Here is a 16,777-nt window from a genome sequence, read left to right as displayed (position 1 = left end):
GTTATTCTGAATGATTTCTTTGTATACAAATTTCACTGCCATGGAGTCAATTCAGGGTAGAACTGCCCCTGTGGGTTTCTGAAATTGTAACTCTTTCCCAGAGTAGCAAACCTCTTCTCCCACAGAACGGCTGGTGGTTTGGAACTGCAGACCTTGCAGGTAAACAGACAGAGTGTCGAGTCCTGGTGGTTGGAGCAGAGAGGGCGGGGCCGCAGAGATTTGTGGGCGGAGTCGCACAGAGACGGGGAGGCAGCTTGCTGTTGCTCGGCCCGACTCGGCTCCTCCAGACGCACTCGGCTCTTTTCGGCTCCGGCTCGGGCCGGGCGGACGTCAATTTGGCGCACGCGCACTCGCCTTCCGCTGCCGGTCGCGCTCCGTCTGGTGTTTTCACTTCCTTCTCCTTGGAGCTGTATCCGGGTCGTTTCTCTGCCCATTGTCTCAGGCAGTCGGCCTCAGACCGTGCCACTTCGGGGTCTTCTGTTGTTTCTGATGCAGGCTAATAAAGTTTTTCTTTCTTTTATTTTTGCTTCCAGTTTGAGCCGGGGGAACTGACGCCCCGGGCCGCCAGTCAGCCGCGCTGCATGGGCCAGAGGGCGCCTCCGGCCGGGGCGCGCCGTGGGCAGGGGCGCGAGCGGCAGGGGCTGGGTCGGCCAGGACTCGGGGGCGGGAGGGGACCCGCGGGGCTGCCGCTGCTGCGCCCCGAGCGGGTCGGCGGCGCCTCCGGTTCTAAATAGCATCCTTCGGACTTGGCTCCGCGGCCCGCTCCCCGATCTCGGTGCTGCCTGGGCGCTGGCGTCCTCTCCCTAGGTGCCCTCCCAACGATCACCTCACGGATTCCTTAGTAAGTGTGTCCGAGGCCTCCGAGGGAAGAGAGGTCCAGCTCAGCCCTCCTGCGGACCAGGAGGAGCCGGGCGGGTGGGGAGCCTTGTGGTGACCCTTCGTGGGCGGGCCGGCCCCCCTCCAGGGTCTGCAGGAATGCACAGGGTGTCTTGGATTCCCTGGGCTTGGCATTTTTTCTATGGACTGATAACTAATACCCGTGTCTGAATGACGCGTTGCGAGCAAGCCCCAGAAACAGCCCCGCAAGGTGTGGACGTGGAGGAGGGCCGGCTTTGATTTCGGCCCGTCTGGGATTGCATTGAGCCCTCCTGCGAGGGCTAAGCGTTTGGCTGCTCAGGCTGGCAGTTAGAACCCACCAGGCGGTTGGAACCCCCAGCTGCTCCTGGGGAGAAAGATGGGCAGCCTTGGCAACCCCACGGGGCAGTTCGACTCAGTCACATCGAGTCACCTGGATATGGCTGCAGGGCAGAGGGTTTGCTTTCTGGGGCTGGGCGTCCAGTGTGGGTTCCCGTTGTCTGCACAGGTGCCCATTTCACTTCCCAGCCCTTCCAGGCTGGCGCCCTCGTCCCTAACACCCCCCCTCCCCGCCCCCCAGCCCCAGATAAACCTTCTCTGGCACTGAAGTAGGTTTCCTGCGTGATGGCTGTATCTTCCCACAGCACCATAATTTCCCCTTGGTGTGATGATGAATGACGATGGTAATATTTTTCTCTTAACAGTGGATCGCAGCTCCAAGAGGAGGCAGGTGAAGCCTTTGGCAGCTTCTCTGCTAGAAGCTCTCGATTATGATAGTTCAGATGACAGTGATTTTAAAGTTGGAGATGCTTCAGGTAATCGTTTGCTTCACTCTTCCCTTCTTCCAGCTTTCTGGACTTGGCTTACTTTCAGACTTCTTCCCCCTCTTTTCAACAGTCCGTTTTGCTTACATGCCGATTTAACGTCAAAGCACATTAACCTCATTTATTTTGTCCATTTGGTTTCCCATATTTCCCCAAGATCCTGCCATTGCTTGTTTTTGCTGTTATTCATTAGCAAGCAGGGAAGGTCTTACTCCAAAGATGCAAAAGCATTTTCTTTATGTATACTTTAAAATATAGGTATGTACATTTCATGGGTAAAAAAGAGTCTGGGGTTTCTGGCTTGTGAGAGTCATGCGGGCCATAAACGGCCCAGGAGCAGGATTCTTTTATTTTCAAATCACACTCCTATCCCGGGGAGTTTGCTTTTTTCTATCTTTAAGTAGAATAAAAATTTTAACTTTAAGTTATAGTAGGGGCTGCACTTTGTGGCTTGAGTCTTCCAGAAATCTCCGAGGCATAAAACATGTATCCTTACTCATCATATTTTGTGATTTGAATGACTTTAAACGTAATAATTTATATATAAAATAAGAAAGTATCGAGGGGGTACCCCCCAAACCTGGAATTGCATTGGGCAGAGCAGAGCGTTTTCCACGCTATGCGGGCATCTCGCATCTCGCTCAGAGAGTGCACCCAGTTGAGTGGCCTGGGATGTTCTCTCTGGTCACAGGGAATTTTTTCGTGAAAGCAGTTTTTCTCAGACCTCGTTTTTTGTGATGGCCGATTTAAGAGAACAGCGTGCGGCTGTGAAATTTTCTTTCCTGCTCGGGAAAAATGCCGCAAAAACTATTGGGATGTTGGACACAGCTTACAAGGAGAGCGCTATGGCCAGAACTAAAGTGTATGCGTGGTTTTCTCCTTTCAAAAAGGGTGAAATGTCGATTAATGACAAACCTGGTTCTGGATGTCCGTCAGCTTCTTGAATGGACAAAATTGTTGTCTCATAGTGCATTTTTAGTTTGTTTACCAGGTCAGACTGTTAATCAAGCTTTCTATTGAGTGGTTCTGAAAAGATAGCATAGCAGTGTGCAACAAAAAAGGCCTGATTTGGGCAGATGGGGGACTGCTTTAGCCACCACGACAATATACTTGCTCCTACAAATATCTCAGTGCACCAGTTTTGGAATCACAGATTTGACAAATGGATTAAGTATATGGAGAATACTTTGAAGGTGATAAGGTTTTGTTAAAAAAATTTAACTACATAGCTTTGAGTACCTCCTGTAACTGAAAAACACTTATGTTTTTCTATAAAAAATACTAATCCACACACATGAGAAACAAAAATTAATTATTATCCTGTTCTTTGATGGAAGTTAAATAAAGTGAGAAATCAAAGACCTTCCAATCTCATCCGGCTTTTTAATATCCTTCCGGAGAGTTTCTTAGGTAGCCCTCCTAATTTCAGACATTCTCTGGAGGGTCAGTAGGAAGATTTGAAATTAAGCTGTACTGTGTTACTTGTTGCACATTTCATAATGTCAGCAAGCAATATTGTTTCATGCTCTACTGAGACTTTTTCTTTTTATACTAATTTTTATAATAAACCAGTGACAGACACATTCTTTTATTTATAAAGATCAGGCTACTGAGCTTATAGAAGTTGCATGAAGCCACTCAGGTGGTAATAAGTCTGATTTTTTATCTTTAGATTCCAAAATATTTTCACTGTTCAATTCTGAGAGGATATGTATTTTTTAAACTGTTAACCACATAGATATTGTGGTTGCCTAATTAATTAGTTCATTCTTAGCAATCAGAAGTTGCTAAGTTTAAGTGCTTTTTAATCTTTGCTTCTTGGTCTTCAATCCTTGTGCCATTTATTTAGTCAAGGAGTCGAGTGGCTCACTGATTTAGTAGCTGGCTGTTAACCAGGACTGCTCCTTCTCTGTAGCACCTTCACTGATGTTTGGTAGTTAACAAAGGAAGTCACACTGGAGAAGTGACAGGAGTTAACATTTAAATCTATCTTAGTTCTGTTGAAACTTTTGCAAGCATGTTCTTTTTGGCGTTTTGGTTTACAAACATGCAAGCATTTTCTTTTCGGTTTATAATAAAAATTATGGTAGCAATTAAAAACAGACAGTAACAATTGGGTCTTAGAAAGTATGAGTTACTCAAGTACCATTATAGGGAAAACTCCATATTTTCTGTAAGTATTCTGTAATTATTTTTGTCACAAGATGTCTGTGGTTCTTTTCGTTGGCAACTCTTCTTCTTCTTTTACTGATATTGAGTCATTCTCGACAGACCTCATTTTTCTTTACGAGGGATAGCACCGTCTATTGATACAAAGGTAAACTACATTTTCACACCACTTTATGGTTTCAGATTAAGTAGTGACTCCTGACCTTGTTAAATCCTGATCAGAATGCTCAATCTGTGAAAGTTTGTAGGGTGAGTTTGGTTAGGTTGGCAATTTTTTTTTTTCCTAATTAGAATTTGATAGATTTTAGGGATGACATATATATATATATATATTCTGCCTCTGGTTGTATCTGTTCTGCTGTACTAGGCCCTTACTTTGCCTGGAGAGAGTTTAAACATGTGACTTCAGATCATTATTGCACATTACTGATTTTCATTAGCCATTACTTTATTTTGATTATCTAAATAGTTCTTCATACATTCATGCTAATGAGAGTTCAGTAGAAAATTATGCCATTGAAAAGAAGGAAACAATCATAGTTTCTACTATTGCTTCATAGGATATTGGTGCCTCTCTACAGCTCAGATGTTGGTTTAGTATAGATTATTGGTAGTTTTTGTTTGAATCTTTTCTGTACCTAAGGTAGTATTTTTAGTTGGAATTTATAGGAAATAAAATATTAGCAATATTACTAGTTTTCAAACATATGGAGATTAAGTTGGAGATGGAGAAACTCCCGATTATAGCTCTTGTACAACACCATCTAGAAATGGCTCATTGGCTTTCTTAGACTTAAACGCCAAAATAGATTAGTTGGCAACAATTTTGTTCACTGGATTCTGTGCATTAGCTTCTTCTGATCTTCATTTTGAAATTTTGTCTGTAAAATTTTTATATCTCTTTGAATTTAATAATAAATGTATAAAACACTGAAATGTTATATTCAACCTTGCAGATACACACTTTTAGTCGCATACCTTTCAGGTGATGCAATAGGAAAAAGAAATCAACATTGCTGACAAATGATTGGCTAGTGATCTTAATAAAGATAATAAATATGGGCCCATCTTTGGTGGTGTAGTATGTTAATGCCTTGGGCCACTCACTGCTCCACTGGAGAAAGAGGAGACTTTCTAGTCCCATGAAAGTTGACAGTCTTGGTCACTATGAGTTGGAGTCAACTCGATGGCAACGACCCTTTAAAACTTAGAAACTGAAAACAGCTGATCGTTTATTCCCAAGGGGAGAGCAAAGCTCATTTTTCAATTAAGACAGTCAATAAATTTTAAAATAAAATTGTATATAATGTTGAAAGCCTAGAAATGGGTGTTATCATATTAGAAATATGGTGATAATCACCAGAAGAATCAGAGATAAAAATATTAGGGGGAGTCACATGAAACAGTAGAATATTGGCAATTTCATGGTTCCTCCTCATTAAAATGAGTGTATTTGAGATTTAGGCCAAGCTTGGGAGTAGAGTCAATTATTTATGTGTATTTAACAATCTATAAAATGAATGCTTTTATACATGCATCATGAATTACCTTTTATTAAACAAAACCAACTAGGACTAGTGAGGACTAGAGTTCCCACCAAAAGAAAGAAGGTTAGCTTTAGACCTTGTGCAGTGGTGAGTTTGGTTAGGCTATATTACTGGAAAACAATTTAACTGGAGGAAGAGTTAGAGACTTTGATTTTTGTGCCTAATCTGACTTTGGATAAGTGTATCAAGTTATGTCCATTAACCATCTATAGTTTTCTGTATCACTTTACTATGTGCTTTGATGAATTTGTAAAGCAGTAATAATACTAACGATAATAGAGCAATTAAATAAAATGAGGATGCATTGAAAGCATGGCTATTATACCACTTTTAATTCAAGACTTTCAGAGGAAGTCAATTATTTTAGGCTGGATGATCTTGAAAATAGCTCATGGAGGAAATATGAGTTGAATTTTGAACTGAAAGAGATAATAGAACATTTAGATAAATTACAATCCAGGTAGGGAAAACCTGAAGTATATATACGTGGAGATAGGAAAATGTCAGGTATATTTGAGGATCAGAATTGGGTAAAAAATAGTAGAAGAAATAAGTCCGGGCAAATAGAATGATGTCAAATTGAAGTCTTCCCTACTAGACCAGGGTTTCTCAATCTCGACACTGTTGGCATTTTGTGTTGAATAAGTCTTTGTGATCAGGTGTTTCCTTGTACATTGTGAGATGTTTAGCAGTATCCATAGTCTGTATCAACTAGAAGCAAGCCAATAGCAGACCCCCCCTCCTTTATGGTAACCATTGACCCCTTAGGGGCTTGGTGGTCTCTGCTTAAGAACCACATGTCTGCATTTATTCAGAAAACTTAAGGTGACAGTTGGAACTAGAGTTAGAAGTAGAGGATGAGTTGACAAGACTTGTTGATGGGTTGGCTATTCTAAGAGATTTATAGAATGAGTGACAGATGACCCTAAGATAATAGCTCCAAATAACCAGTAGACTTATGATCTATTATATACATGTATAGTACTAATCACTTTTTTATGGATCAATGAATTCAATATTTAAAATAGACGCAATTATTGCAAAAGATGGTTCTTTATATTGTAAAGCTAACAAACTCTGAAATAAGTTATTTGGTTTTATTTAATATTTATCATGGGGAAGCTTAGGTATTGAATAGAATGGTATTGATGGTTGATTAATTAATTTCAGTTTTATTTAATATTCTGAAGGGATTCTTGAAGGTTGGTTTTTAAAATTTTATAACTACAAATAATTCTTATATTGTATATAGTTGAAATAGGTATTGTCAGGGAACTTTTCTCAGATTGTCCATTTGGGAAAGCTTTTTTTGTCTTTCATTAAGCTGAGTGGGAAGTAGGGATTTAAATGAAATTGTTTTTCAGTGTAGACAAGTTTATTGTACACTTGATCTTAACTGTGTTATACCTAAGATAGCTTTTAGTGATGTGGTTGACTCCTTAGGACAGGAGCCCTGGGCCATGCTGCCTCGTAAGTGTTGGACTGATAACTGCAAAGATGGCAGTTCAAACCCACCAGGCACTCTGTTGGAGAAAGACGGGGTTCTGTGCTCTTGTGAGTGTCTACAGCCTTAGAAACTCTGACTCCATGACATGAGATTGGAGTCTGGCCCATCATTAGTCTGGTCCTTGTTTTTCTCTTTTAGGATATGGGAGTGAAGTATTTGGAAGATGTCACAAAATCATCTTTTGAGTTTGTATTTTTCTTGTCAAACTATAAATTATAACTATGGACATCCAAGACCTGGTTTTTCTTACTGACATTACCAAATTGTGTTTATAGTTAAATATCTTTTAATAGATTCCTGATCACATGGACTTACAGCTACTATAATGTGTGTGAAGAATGAAGGGTTGATTTGGATTTGTGGGAAATTTTCACATTCTTCTGTTAATAAAAAATAAATTTGAAGCATTTAATTTTAAAAAGCCATTACCTTCTTTTCTGGCTTGAGTAGAAAACAAAATCAGTTTCTCTTCACTTAAATAACAACAACAAAATGATAGGCCTTGGAAACAACAACCAAAACACCACCACAAAAATTCCTGACATTCTGTAAAACTTTTCCAAATCATAGCTAAGTTCTATTGTGCCCACATTTGTGCCCCAGTGTGCTTTTATAACTACCAGACATTTTCATGGGTAAAAAAAGAAAGCTTTTTAGAAAATGAGTTCAGAAGGACACTCAAACCCCAACCACAAACCCACTGCCGGCGCGCGCTCTGACTCAGCAAGCAGCCCTCCAGGCAGCGTAGCGCTGCCCTTCTGGGTTCTGAGGCTATAAATCTTCATGGGTGCGACATCCTTGCCATCTTTCTCCCACAAAAACATTGGTGGAGTTGAACTACTGACCCTGTGGTTAGCAGCCAATGCGTAAAACTGGCTTGGCTTTCAGTAGGCTTTAACTTTCTTTAGTCGGTGTGTGCCAAAGGCCCTCGTTGCCTTAGATGTGTGCAGTTAACTCTGCTTACAAGGTTCTTATACCAAAATTGGAGTCCCTTGATGGTGCACATTGTTCATGTGTTTGTTTTGAAGTGTAGATTGTAGTTTTGCATCTGCCCTGAGTTGCCTTGGTAAAAGGAAGGTCTGATTGTCTCAAAAAAATCAGCTATCAAAAACCTTATGGTGCCAAGTTCCAGACTGCTATGACCCATATAGGCGTCCCAGAGCCCACTGACTTGATGGCAACTGATTCACATTAGAATTCTTTATACAGAGAGCTTTTATACATTTTACTAAGTATCATGGAACATGAATATATTGTTACAATACGTGCTTAAGAAGTATTTATTACATAAAATACATATAAATATTATGGCTGAACTTTTCTTTTTACAGGATGTGGTTTTTGGGCAGGTTTAATTGTAGAGTTTAAAAAATAAAAAACTATTCGTAGAGATTTTGGGCAGTAAAGAATTGAAGCCATCTTTTTGTGATTTTTAATGTTGATCTGTTCATTTGGGCGAAAACATACGCAGCCAGATATACACCGTTTTAACACTTTCAACATGTATAATTCATTGACACTGATTACATTCTTCAAGTTGTGCTATTGGTCTTGCTGTCCTTTCCCAGGGCATTTCAGTGTCATTGTCTTCACCTCACATCCCCTCACCAAGCTTCCCATCTAATCTTTGAAGAGAGTCCTTTGATTGACACCAATAGACATTTATTTGTAATGTTTGTTAGTATTATTTTAAAATTTTATGGTTGTTAGTTACTTATACAACAAAACAGACACCAATCCAACAGTTTCTGTATGTCCAATTCAGTGACATTGATTACATTCTTCAGGTGTGCCAACATTCTTCAGGTGTGCCCTTTGCTGAGTTGCTCCACGCCCGTTAACATAAACCCCCTGTTCCCTGAGTTTTCTTTCTAATCTTTGACGTTGTTGATTTGATCCTATGTAGTTCATTTTCAAAAGTTATTTTGGCAGTGTAGTGGTCACAAATTGGGCTACTAACCACAAGGTCAGCAGTTCAAAACCACCTGCTTCTTTTTGAGAGACAGACAAGGCTTTCTACTCCAGTAAAGAATTAGAGTCTTGGAAACCCACGGAGGCAGTTCTGTCCTGCTCTCTAGGGTTGCTATCAGTTGGAATCGACTTGATGGGAGTGAGTCTTTTTCTTTTATGAGTCTGGAAAATTCTGGAGCCCATGAGAATATGAAATTCTGTTCTGCATTTTTCCTCATTTAATCAGGATTCTTCTTTGGAATGTCTGCTACAAATATTCAGTAATGGTAACTGAGAACCATGAAATTCTGCTCTTGAGGCAAAAGAAGTTGTTCATGGAGGCGATTAATCCATGAACAACTTCTTTTGCCTCAAGAGCAGAATTTCATTGGTGACTTAGAGGTTAAGTGGTTAGTGGCTGAACAAAAAGTTTGCTATTTGAACATGCCAGCCACTCCTTTGGAGAGAGATATGCAGTCTGCCTTCATGAACCTTACCCCTTGGAAGCCCTATGAGGCAATTCTGCTCTATCTTATAGAGTTACTGTGCGTTAGCGTCAACTTGATCACACAGGTTTTTAATTGTGAGTAGAAATAATAATGAGCGATTACTAGAGTAATGCCATAGATCAAACTACCCTTCTCAAATCTGAGAAATTCTGAATTTTGAAATACAAATAAAAAATTCAGATAAGGCATTATAGGCCTATACATGATACTGATTTTGTGCCCTGGGCCAGATTGTTTAGGATGAGAGTGCTCTTTTTAGAACAGTTTGGACAATGTTGTGTTTGCCTGCATGATAATCAGAGATTGAGACTAATGATTCTATGGGACCAGAACACTAATTACTGATAACTTCCTCTATGTCTATTGCCTAGTAGCTAAGCTCCTCTTACAGTTAATCACAGGCTAGTTTGAATTAATAGAAACTGAAATGGTATAGAAATGCTTTCTTTAATCCTATTATTATTATCCCTTTCTACCCTTATTATAGGTGCAACAAATTTGTACTATAGATTTTACTCTTGGTGTTTGGCCAAGGCTTGACTATGACATTTTCTCTTGCTCCCTGCCCATTCTTCCCTCCGCCTAACAGCCGATGTTTTAGATTTTTCTTTGTTTGATCGGTATTAAAGAGGGCTAGGAGATTACCGAGGCATGCTGGTGTAGTGGTACTAGGTTACCTAGGCAGGAATAGAAGGCATTTGACGTAACGCTTAGAGACGTGCCTGAGCTCTATAATCTTCTCACGTACGGTGGCGGTTCATTTCTAAAATGGATCCATTTTTGCAGTTCATCAATTCTCTCTGTTCTTGGGGCTATACACATTACTGACTAGAATTTTAGGACAGTTTAAATAACTCTTAATTTGTTAATATGGATTGAATCCTAACAAGCAGGATACTAACTACAGATAATGTTTTCTACATATGATGCTTAGTAGCTATTTTTTTTCTTTTATAGCTACCAACAGGGCTAACTTGCGTTAATTGAAACTAAAATGGTAGGTAAATATTTTCTTGAAAAAAGGAAAATTGGTAACTTCTTTTGAGACATTTTCTATGCCATTGCTGTTGTCTTATTTTACCTCTATACTTGCTTCTAAAATTCATGTGGTATGTTAGGATTGTGGAAAGTGGAGTGACTTAAATGCATGTCCTCCCTTTTGTTTGGTGAAAAGTGAAATCAATGAAACACAGGTTTTTTTGGGTAAGCTTTTTCTTACTCTGAATGTTAATCTTTTGACGTTTGCAAGTCCAGATAGTTTGTAAAAAGGTGATGTAAGGAAGGAGAATTTGGTCTACAAGCATATTTACTTTTAGGAAAAAAACATTGCCTCTAGGGTACCAAATAGAATATGAGCAATATGATACAACGTGGTGTTTTTATTTTTAATGTCTGTTTTAATTTAGAATTATATATATATATTCATCTTCATTATTGCTATATTGAACTAAAACCATTGCGCCAACTTCATTGATTTATTATTTAACCTGGTTGGGAATGTCTGCCATTATTTGACCTAAATTTGTTTATGTTATTTTGCAAGTTATCCACAAATTTTGGTGATTTCATTTGTGTCAGCGTGTTGTGTGTGTGTGTGTATGTATATACATATGTGTGGTTTTTTCTCATATTTTCAACAGATTCTGAAGGGAGTGGTAATGGAAGTGAAGACCCATCAAAGGACAGTGGTGAAGGCTCCTGTAGTGATTCTGAAGAGAATATTTTAGAGGAAGAACTAAATGAAGGCATTAAAGTAAAAGAAGAACCAATAAAAACCTCTGTGGAGGAAGAAATACTCTCATCAGAAAAAGAGTTAATTAAAATGGAAAAAAAGGAGGAGGAAGAGAGTGGTGAAAGACCCAGGAAGAAAAAGGAGAAAGAGAAGGAGAAAGAGAAAGAGAGCGAAAAGGAACCAGAAAAAGCAGCAGTGTCTGATAGCATGGCAGTTCCTGCTGCTGCCCCCGCACCTGCCCCGAGCCCTCATGCCGTCAGTGCATCTCCATCTGTCCCCAGTACGACAGCTGCCACCGAAGAGCAAGTTAGTGAGCCCAAAAAGTGGAACCTTCGTCGAAACCGACCGCTGTTGGATTTTGTGTCCATGGAAGAGCTGAATGACATGGATGACTATGACAGTGAGGATGACAATGATTGGCGACCCACTGTTGCAAAGAGGAAGGGAAGATCTGCCTCACAGAGAGAGGGGAGTGATGGTGACAATGACGATGATGAAGATGAGGGAAGTGGGAGTGATGAGGATGACAATGACGAAGGCCATGACGATGGTCATAGCAGCCCCGCCAGCGAGGCTTGCAAGAAGAAGAAGAGCAAAGTTCTTAGCAGAAACAGTGCTGACGATGAAGAACTGACCAATGATAGCCTGACACTTTCTCAAAGCAAGAGTAATGAGGTAGATCAACCCAATTTTTATGATATCTGTCTGTTTGGGGAAAAGGGAATTCTTCTCTAAGTCACTCTACTAGTTATACTCTGGCTTCCTTGAAATCCTGTTGTGTAGACAGCTGTGGGCATTAATGCGAGCCTTCCCTGTAGCATTGATTCATTTGGCCAGCCACCTTGTATTGAGCATCTTTTTGTGATCGTCCGCAAGGAGCTCACAGGCCATTAGACCCTTAGAGACATTAGAGAAATGTTTTTATATCCAGACTTGGAAAATGTTAGAATTTTCCATTCTCTCTTCCATCCCCTCACCCCATTGTTCATAGGACTGCCGAATAGTGCTGAGTGGGTTGTGAGAACAAAGGCCACCTTCATTATGTCCCATCCACATAAAGATTCTGCTTGAGTAGAATTTAGAGTAGAGCGACAATTTGGGTACGGCTTGCCTCATACTTTTAGACACCTAATTTAAAATCCCTTAATAGTTGTTACACGTGCCATCTGAAAAGTCGAATCTTTGGTGTATATATGTGGAAGTAAATATGAACTATGTGTTTACATATAGTTAATTAATCAGTGTCTACAGAGAATAAACCACAAAAACAAAAAACCATTTCTTTTGCTTATCGTAAAAGTCCAGTAATGGCTCAGACCTTGCACTTGAAGTCCTACTGCTGAAAGTTAGGCTTATCCATTGGGCTCAGAGCTACAGCCTTCAAGACTCTTCAGTCAAACGCATTTGTGTCTCTTTGTCTGTGTGTTTATGTCTATGTTTTTCTTCACACGAAGGACTGACTTGTCATCTTACATGTTGATGTAACTGTTAACATCACATGTAGAACTCCAATAAAGTCTGACATTTCTGTTAATATGTTTAGAGTCACCAAAATTCACTCCCTTACTAAACATTTTTTTCTTTTTTTTTTCTGTTTCATTTCATTGAAGTAGGTTAAACTAGTAGAAAGTATTTTTATTTTCCTTTGCTTTATTTGTTCCTTCACATTTCTTCTGCTTAAACATTTTACAGAGGGGTGATTATCTATTATAATTAAGTTTAATTAAAAATATTTGGAGATTTTCTTAAGTAGGCTACGAAGAGGTGACTGTCAGTAAAGGTGAAACAGCTGTTTGCATTTTAGATCATAAAATTATCAGCTGGCTTCTAGGTTGCCCACTTTCATATGAAGAATAGTTCCTACTTCTAATGCCATTCTAATTCTTATTCCATATCTACCTTTGGAATGAAATATTGATAATGATGTAACACAGGCAGGTCTAGGGAACTAATTTAGGGGAAAAGAGAGATTTAAAAACCCAATATTTTATTTTGGCATGTATTCAATTCTTCTTATAGCACTTAGTACTCATTTGGTATCTACTGAACAAAATTACCTTTAGGAGCAGGATTACTTTCTTAATTTCATTTTTAGTAGCTGATGTTAATTTGTACCTCCTTAGATATTTTCCATGTAGAATATATAAATTTTTCATTAATAATTTATAACATATTACTTAATAGGATACATTTAAAGACCACTTGAGTTTTTCAGATTTTTTACCACTAGAAGAATGGTAAAATTTAGGTTAATAGGCTTAAATATACTCCAGGAGTGAGATTCTAAAGCATCTCCTGGATGAGTGCCCTGATATAGTTGTCAAGAAGTGTCTTTTTATATTAGGTAGATTAAATTTATTTTGTGCTAATTTATGTTAATTTTCTTTTTGTTCTGTTATGTGGAGACATGTAGAAAAGCTTATTGGTAGGTAGTTTTCCTCAGAATATTATTTTAGCTAAAAGATTGATCATTTTACCCCCAGTACTCTATAATTTAAGTCCTGATGATTTTTTGATGATTCTAGTTCTACCTAAATTATGCCTCTTAAAGCTAGACATTAAATTTTAATTAAAAAGGAGTGCATTTCTGTTCATGAGATAGGGATTTAAAAAGATGTGAAAAGACAACATTTAATTCTTATTGCTTTTAGGCAAACTGTTGTATCTTCTTGGTTTAAGTATAAATTTGAAAGTTTATTGCTTTTGATAATGTGGCTCTAAAATGGCTCTAGAATAGAAATATTAACATATTTAGTTTATAAGCAGACTTCTGTTCATGGCAACTATATGAAACGTATTTGTAGGGACCTAATTTGGGGCATCATTTGTAGGTTAATGATGCCCAGAAATTATCATAACTATATCGTTTCATAAGAGAATTTTCTAAGTTAGAGTAGGTCCTTTTATAATTTTTGTTCTTAGTGAAAACGTCTTGATTTTAGACTTACATAATATCGAGGGCCTCAATTATTGTTTCAGGTGGGTTATTTCAGAAATAGCACCATAGATGCATAGTGTCATACCATTACACCATGTAGTTTCTGCAAAACTCCATTGCATACCCATAAGGAAAAACTCTAATAACCATTGAGTCCATTGATTCAGGAAAAGGAAAGTGAAAAAACAAATACCATCTTAGGATATAATTATTAAGGTAGCAGTAGTTTGAAATTAGCCTTGACCTTGTGGGTGTCTTGTATTATTTAGAATTGACTACTTGACAACTTCTATTTTCTAAGCGTGGGCACCCGCCTTTGTCAATGGCTTTCTGACACCTTACAATTTCAGTTTAGCCTGAATAATTCCCTTGGAATGTAGTTCTATTTTTCTCTCCATTTTCCACTATTTTATCTTGATAGTGTTGCTAAATTATCTTACTTTTAAAATTTTCTGAGATGGATTTATTTTGGGAGTGGCTGTGTAGCATTTTCAGAGAATTGGCTCTACTTTCCAGCCTTTAATGAAAATTAATATATATGAGAGAAAATCTATTCATTACAAATTGTCAGATAGCAATATTTTGTTTTTATCTTCGTAGGGAAATAAGAGTTTCCATTTTCACAAAAAGGCATTATGAAATAATTTGAAGTACTGTTTTATGCATGCATTCTTATCCTCTTTGCTTATTAGAAAACCCTCTTTTTAATGTCAAATGGGTTAATTGTATTGCCATGTTACAAAATGGCCAGTACCTCCCAATTGTTGCCAATTAAAATGTAACATTTTTGCTAACGTTTATAAAAGACCTTTTCTCTGTGGGGCCTCTGTCTTATTAATTGAATATTTTATACACATTTTAAGACAAAACAAATTGCTTGAAGTTCTGATTAATTATAATTCTTGATACTTCAAAGTGGTTTTGCATGACATTTTTGCAATTAACTTAAAAATTTATCCTGTTATATATATGATTTAAAATTCTTTATATAGATTAAACATATAATAGGACCTTAAAGAATATTGGACAATATTATCCGTTATTTTGTGGGTACATTTTTTATCCCAAGGTAAAAATTAAAAGAACTTGATATATATACTATACTATATTACTATAACATCACATTCAAACCAATGTCTAACTTGCTGTCATTGAATGTATTCTGACTTTAACTGAATTTATAGGACAGCGTAGAATGGCCCCTGTGGGTTTCCTGGGCTATAAATCTTTGCAGGAACAGAAACCTCATCTTTCTCCTTTGGAGTGACTGGTAGTTTTGAACCACCGAGCTTATGGTGAACAGCTCAACATCTAATCCACTAGGCCACCAGGCCTCCTTTACAGTGCCATGCCCACTCTTCATATAATTGCATTAGGTTCATTAAAAAAAAAAAAAGTTGTTTTTTATGTGGGTGGTCTTTTGCCATTCAGAGCCCACTTTCCTAATTTATAATTTTTATGTTTGAACCATAGTTTTAAAGTTTAGCTTCAATGTTTTCTCCAGAAACTTAAAAGATGACATAAAACTTTAGAAATAGCAGAAAGTGATCATAAGTAGGTTTTTATTTTCTGATCACAAGTGTGTTTAAGCCCATGTTTGATGTATGAAAGAGAATTTAGATGATAACTTTTTAAAAAAAGCATGACATATTCAGATATTCTTATTGAAACATTGCCCAGGAAATGTCTCCCTAGCATTGATTAGGGTAAACATTTTTAACCCCTTAGTTTCCTTGATGTTTCCCCCTTTGCTTTACATTTCTCTTAACAGTTTCAAATGATCAGATCATAGTACCAGAAATACCACTTAACTTTGTTTCTTTTTTTCTGCCTCTCAATGGTAAGATCGGGATATATGATACAGAGAAATAATTTAGGCAAGAGCCTTTTCTGAGAAAGCAATGTGGAACAACAAGAACATAGAGGAGTTAGGTGTATGCATTCATCATTCATCATTCTTCTTACTGGTGAAAGTCTTAGTTTTCTCACTGGGCAAGTCTTTTTAGAAAGGCTGATTAGTTCTACCTTCACCAGAGAAATACTGACAGATCTCATAAACCAGCGGGCTCTCTCCATCATGAAACTGGTTTTTAGGTAGATGTTCCTTTATCTTGATTTTTATTTTTTTTAAACCTATGTTTGGTTTCTTAGAAAAGCATTTTGGGGACTTATGTGGGGAAAATATTTAAAGGAAAACTTCCCAGTATAAAATTGTGGTGTGCTCATATTTTTCTTCTTGGGCTACGTGCAAGATACAGAGAACTGAGAAATGGAGCCAATATGTACTAGCTAGTGTCTGCCAGGCACATTATTTCCATACATGTTACTGTTAATCCTCACCGAACGTCCTGAGGCAGGTGCTGTTTTCATCAGCTCCATTCTAGAGAGGGTCATGCTGCAGCTGCTGGCTCAACAGCATTTCAGTGACAGTTGGAATGCAACCTGCGTGCTGGACCTTCAGTCCAGTGCTGTTAACTTTGAAGGAGAGTCAGTATATGAAAGTCTGGCCAGAAGTTTGTCTTGTTTGTGATACTAAAGTGATATAAAACCCAAGATAAGAGTTGTATCTTTTGGAAGTTCTCAGTTTTATTTGCTAGTTGTGGCTAAAGGCCCTAAACTATTTTAGTTTACTTTAAAATGAAGAGAACAGTGTAAAACATTAAAGGACTAGAAATCACACGAGAAATAACATTTCTTGCTGTCCACTTTGCATTTTTTCTGATTTGTTTTATAAATCAGCTGCACT

At 38.2% G+C, this 16,777-nt stretch overlaps 1 protein-coding gene across 2 annotated transcripts in view; it reads left to right on the top strand.

Moving 5' to 3' along the window:
• The first annotated feature begins 399 nt into the window (after positions 1–399).
• PHF14 (PHD finger protein 14) overlaps positions 400–16,777 on the top strand; it is a 142,848-nt gene continuing 126,470 nt past the window's right edge. The window contains exons 1-3 of one of the 2 annotated variants that reach the window (XM_075558359.1): positions 400–841; positions 1,560–1,670; positions 11,002–11,768. In XM_075558359.1, coding sequence (XP_075414474.1) covers position 841; positions 1,560–1,670; positions 11,002–11,768 — 879 coding nt within the window. In that variant the 5' untranslated portion in view covers positions 400–840. The remainder of the gene's footprint in view (positions 842–1,559; positions 1,671–11,001; positions 11,769–16,777) is intronic. The other variant, XM_075558358.1, reaches the window with a different exon arrangement.

The sequence above is a fragment of the Tenrec ecaudatus genome, chromosome 9, assembly GCF_050624435.1.
Source record: "Tenrec ecaudatus isolate mTenEca1 chromosome 9, mTenEca1.hap1, whole genome shotgun sequence".
Lineage (NCBI taxonomy): Eukaryota > Metazoa > Chordata > Mammalia > Afrosoricida > Tenrecidae > Tenrec > Tenrec ecaudatus.
The sequence above is the reverse complement of the archived record's forward strand: the minus strand, read 5'-3'. Positions and strand labels throughout refer to the sequence as shown.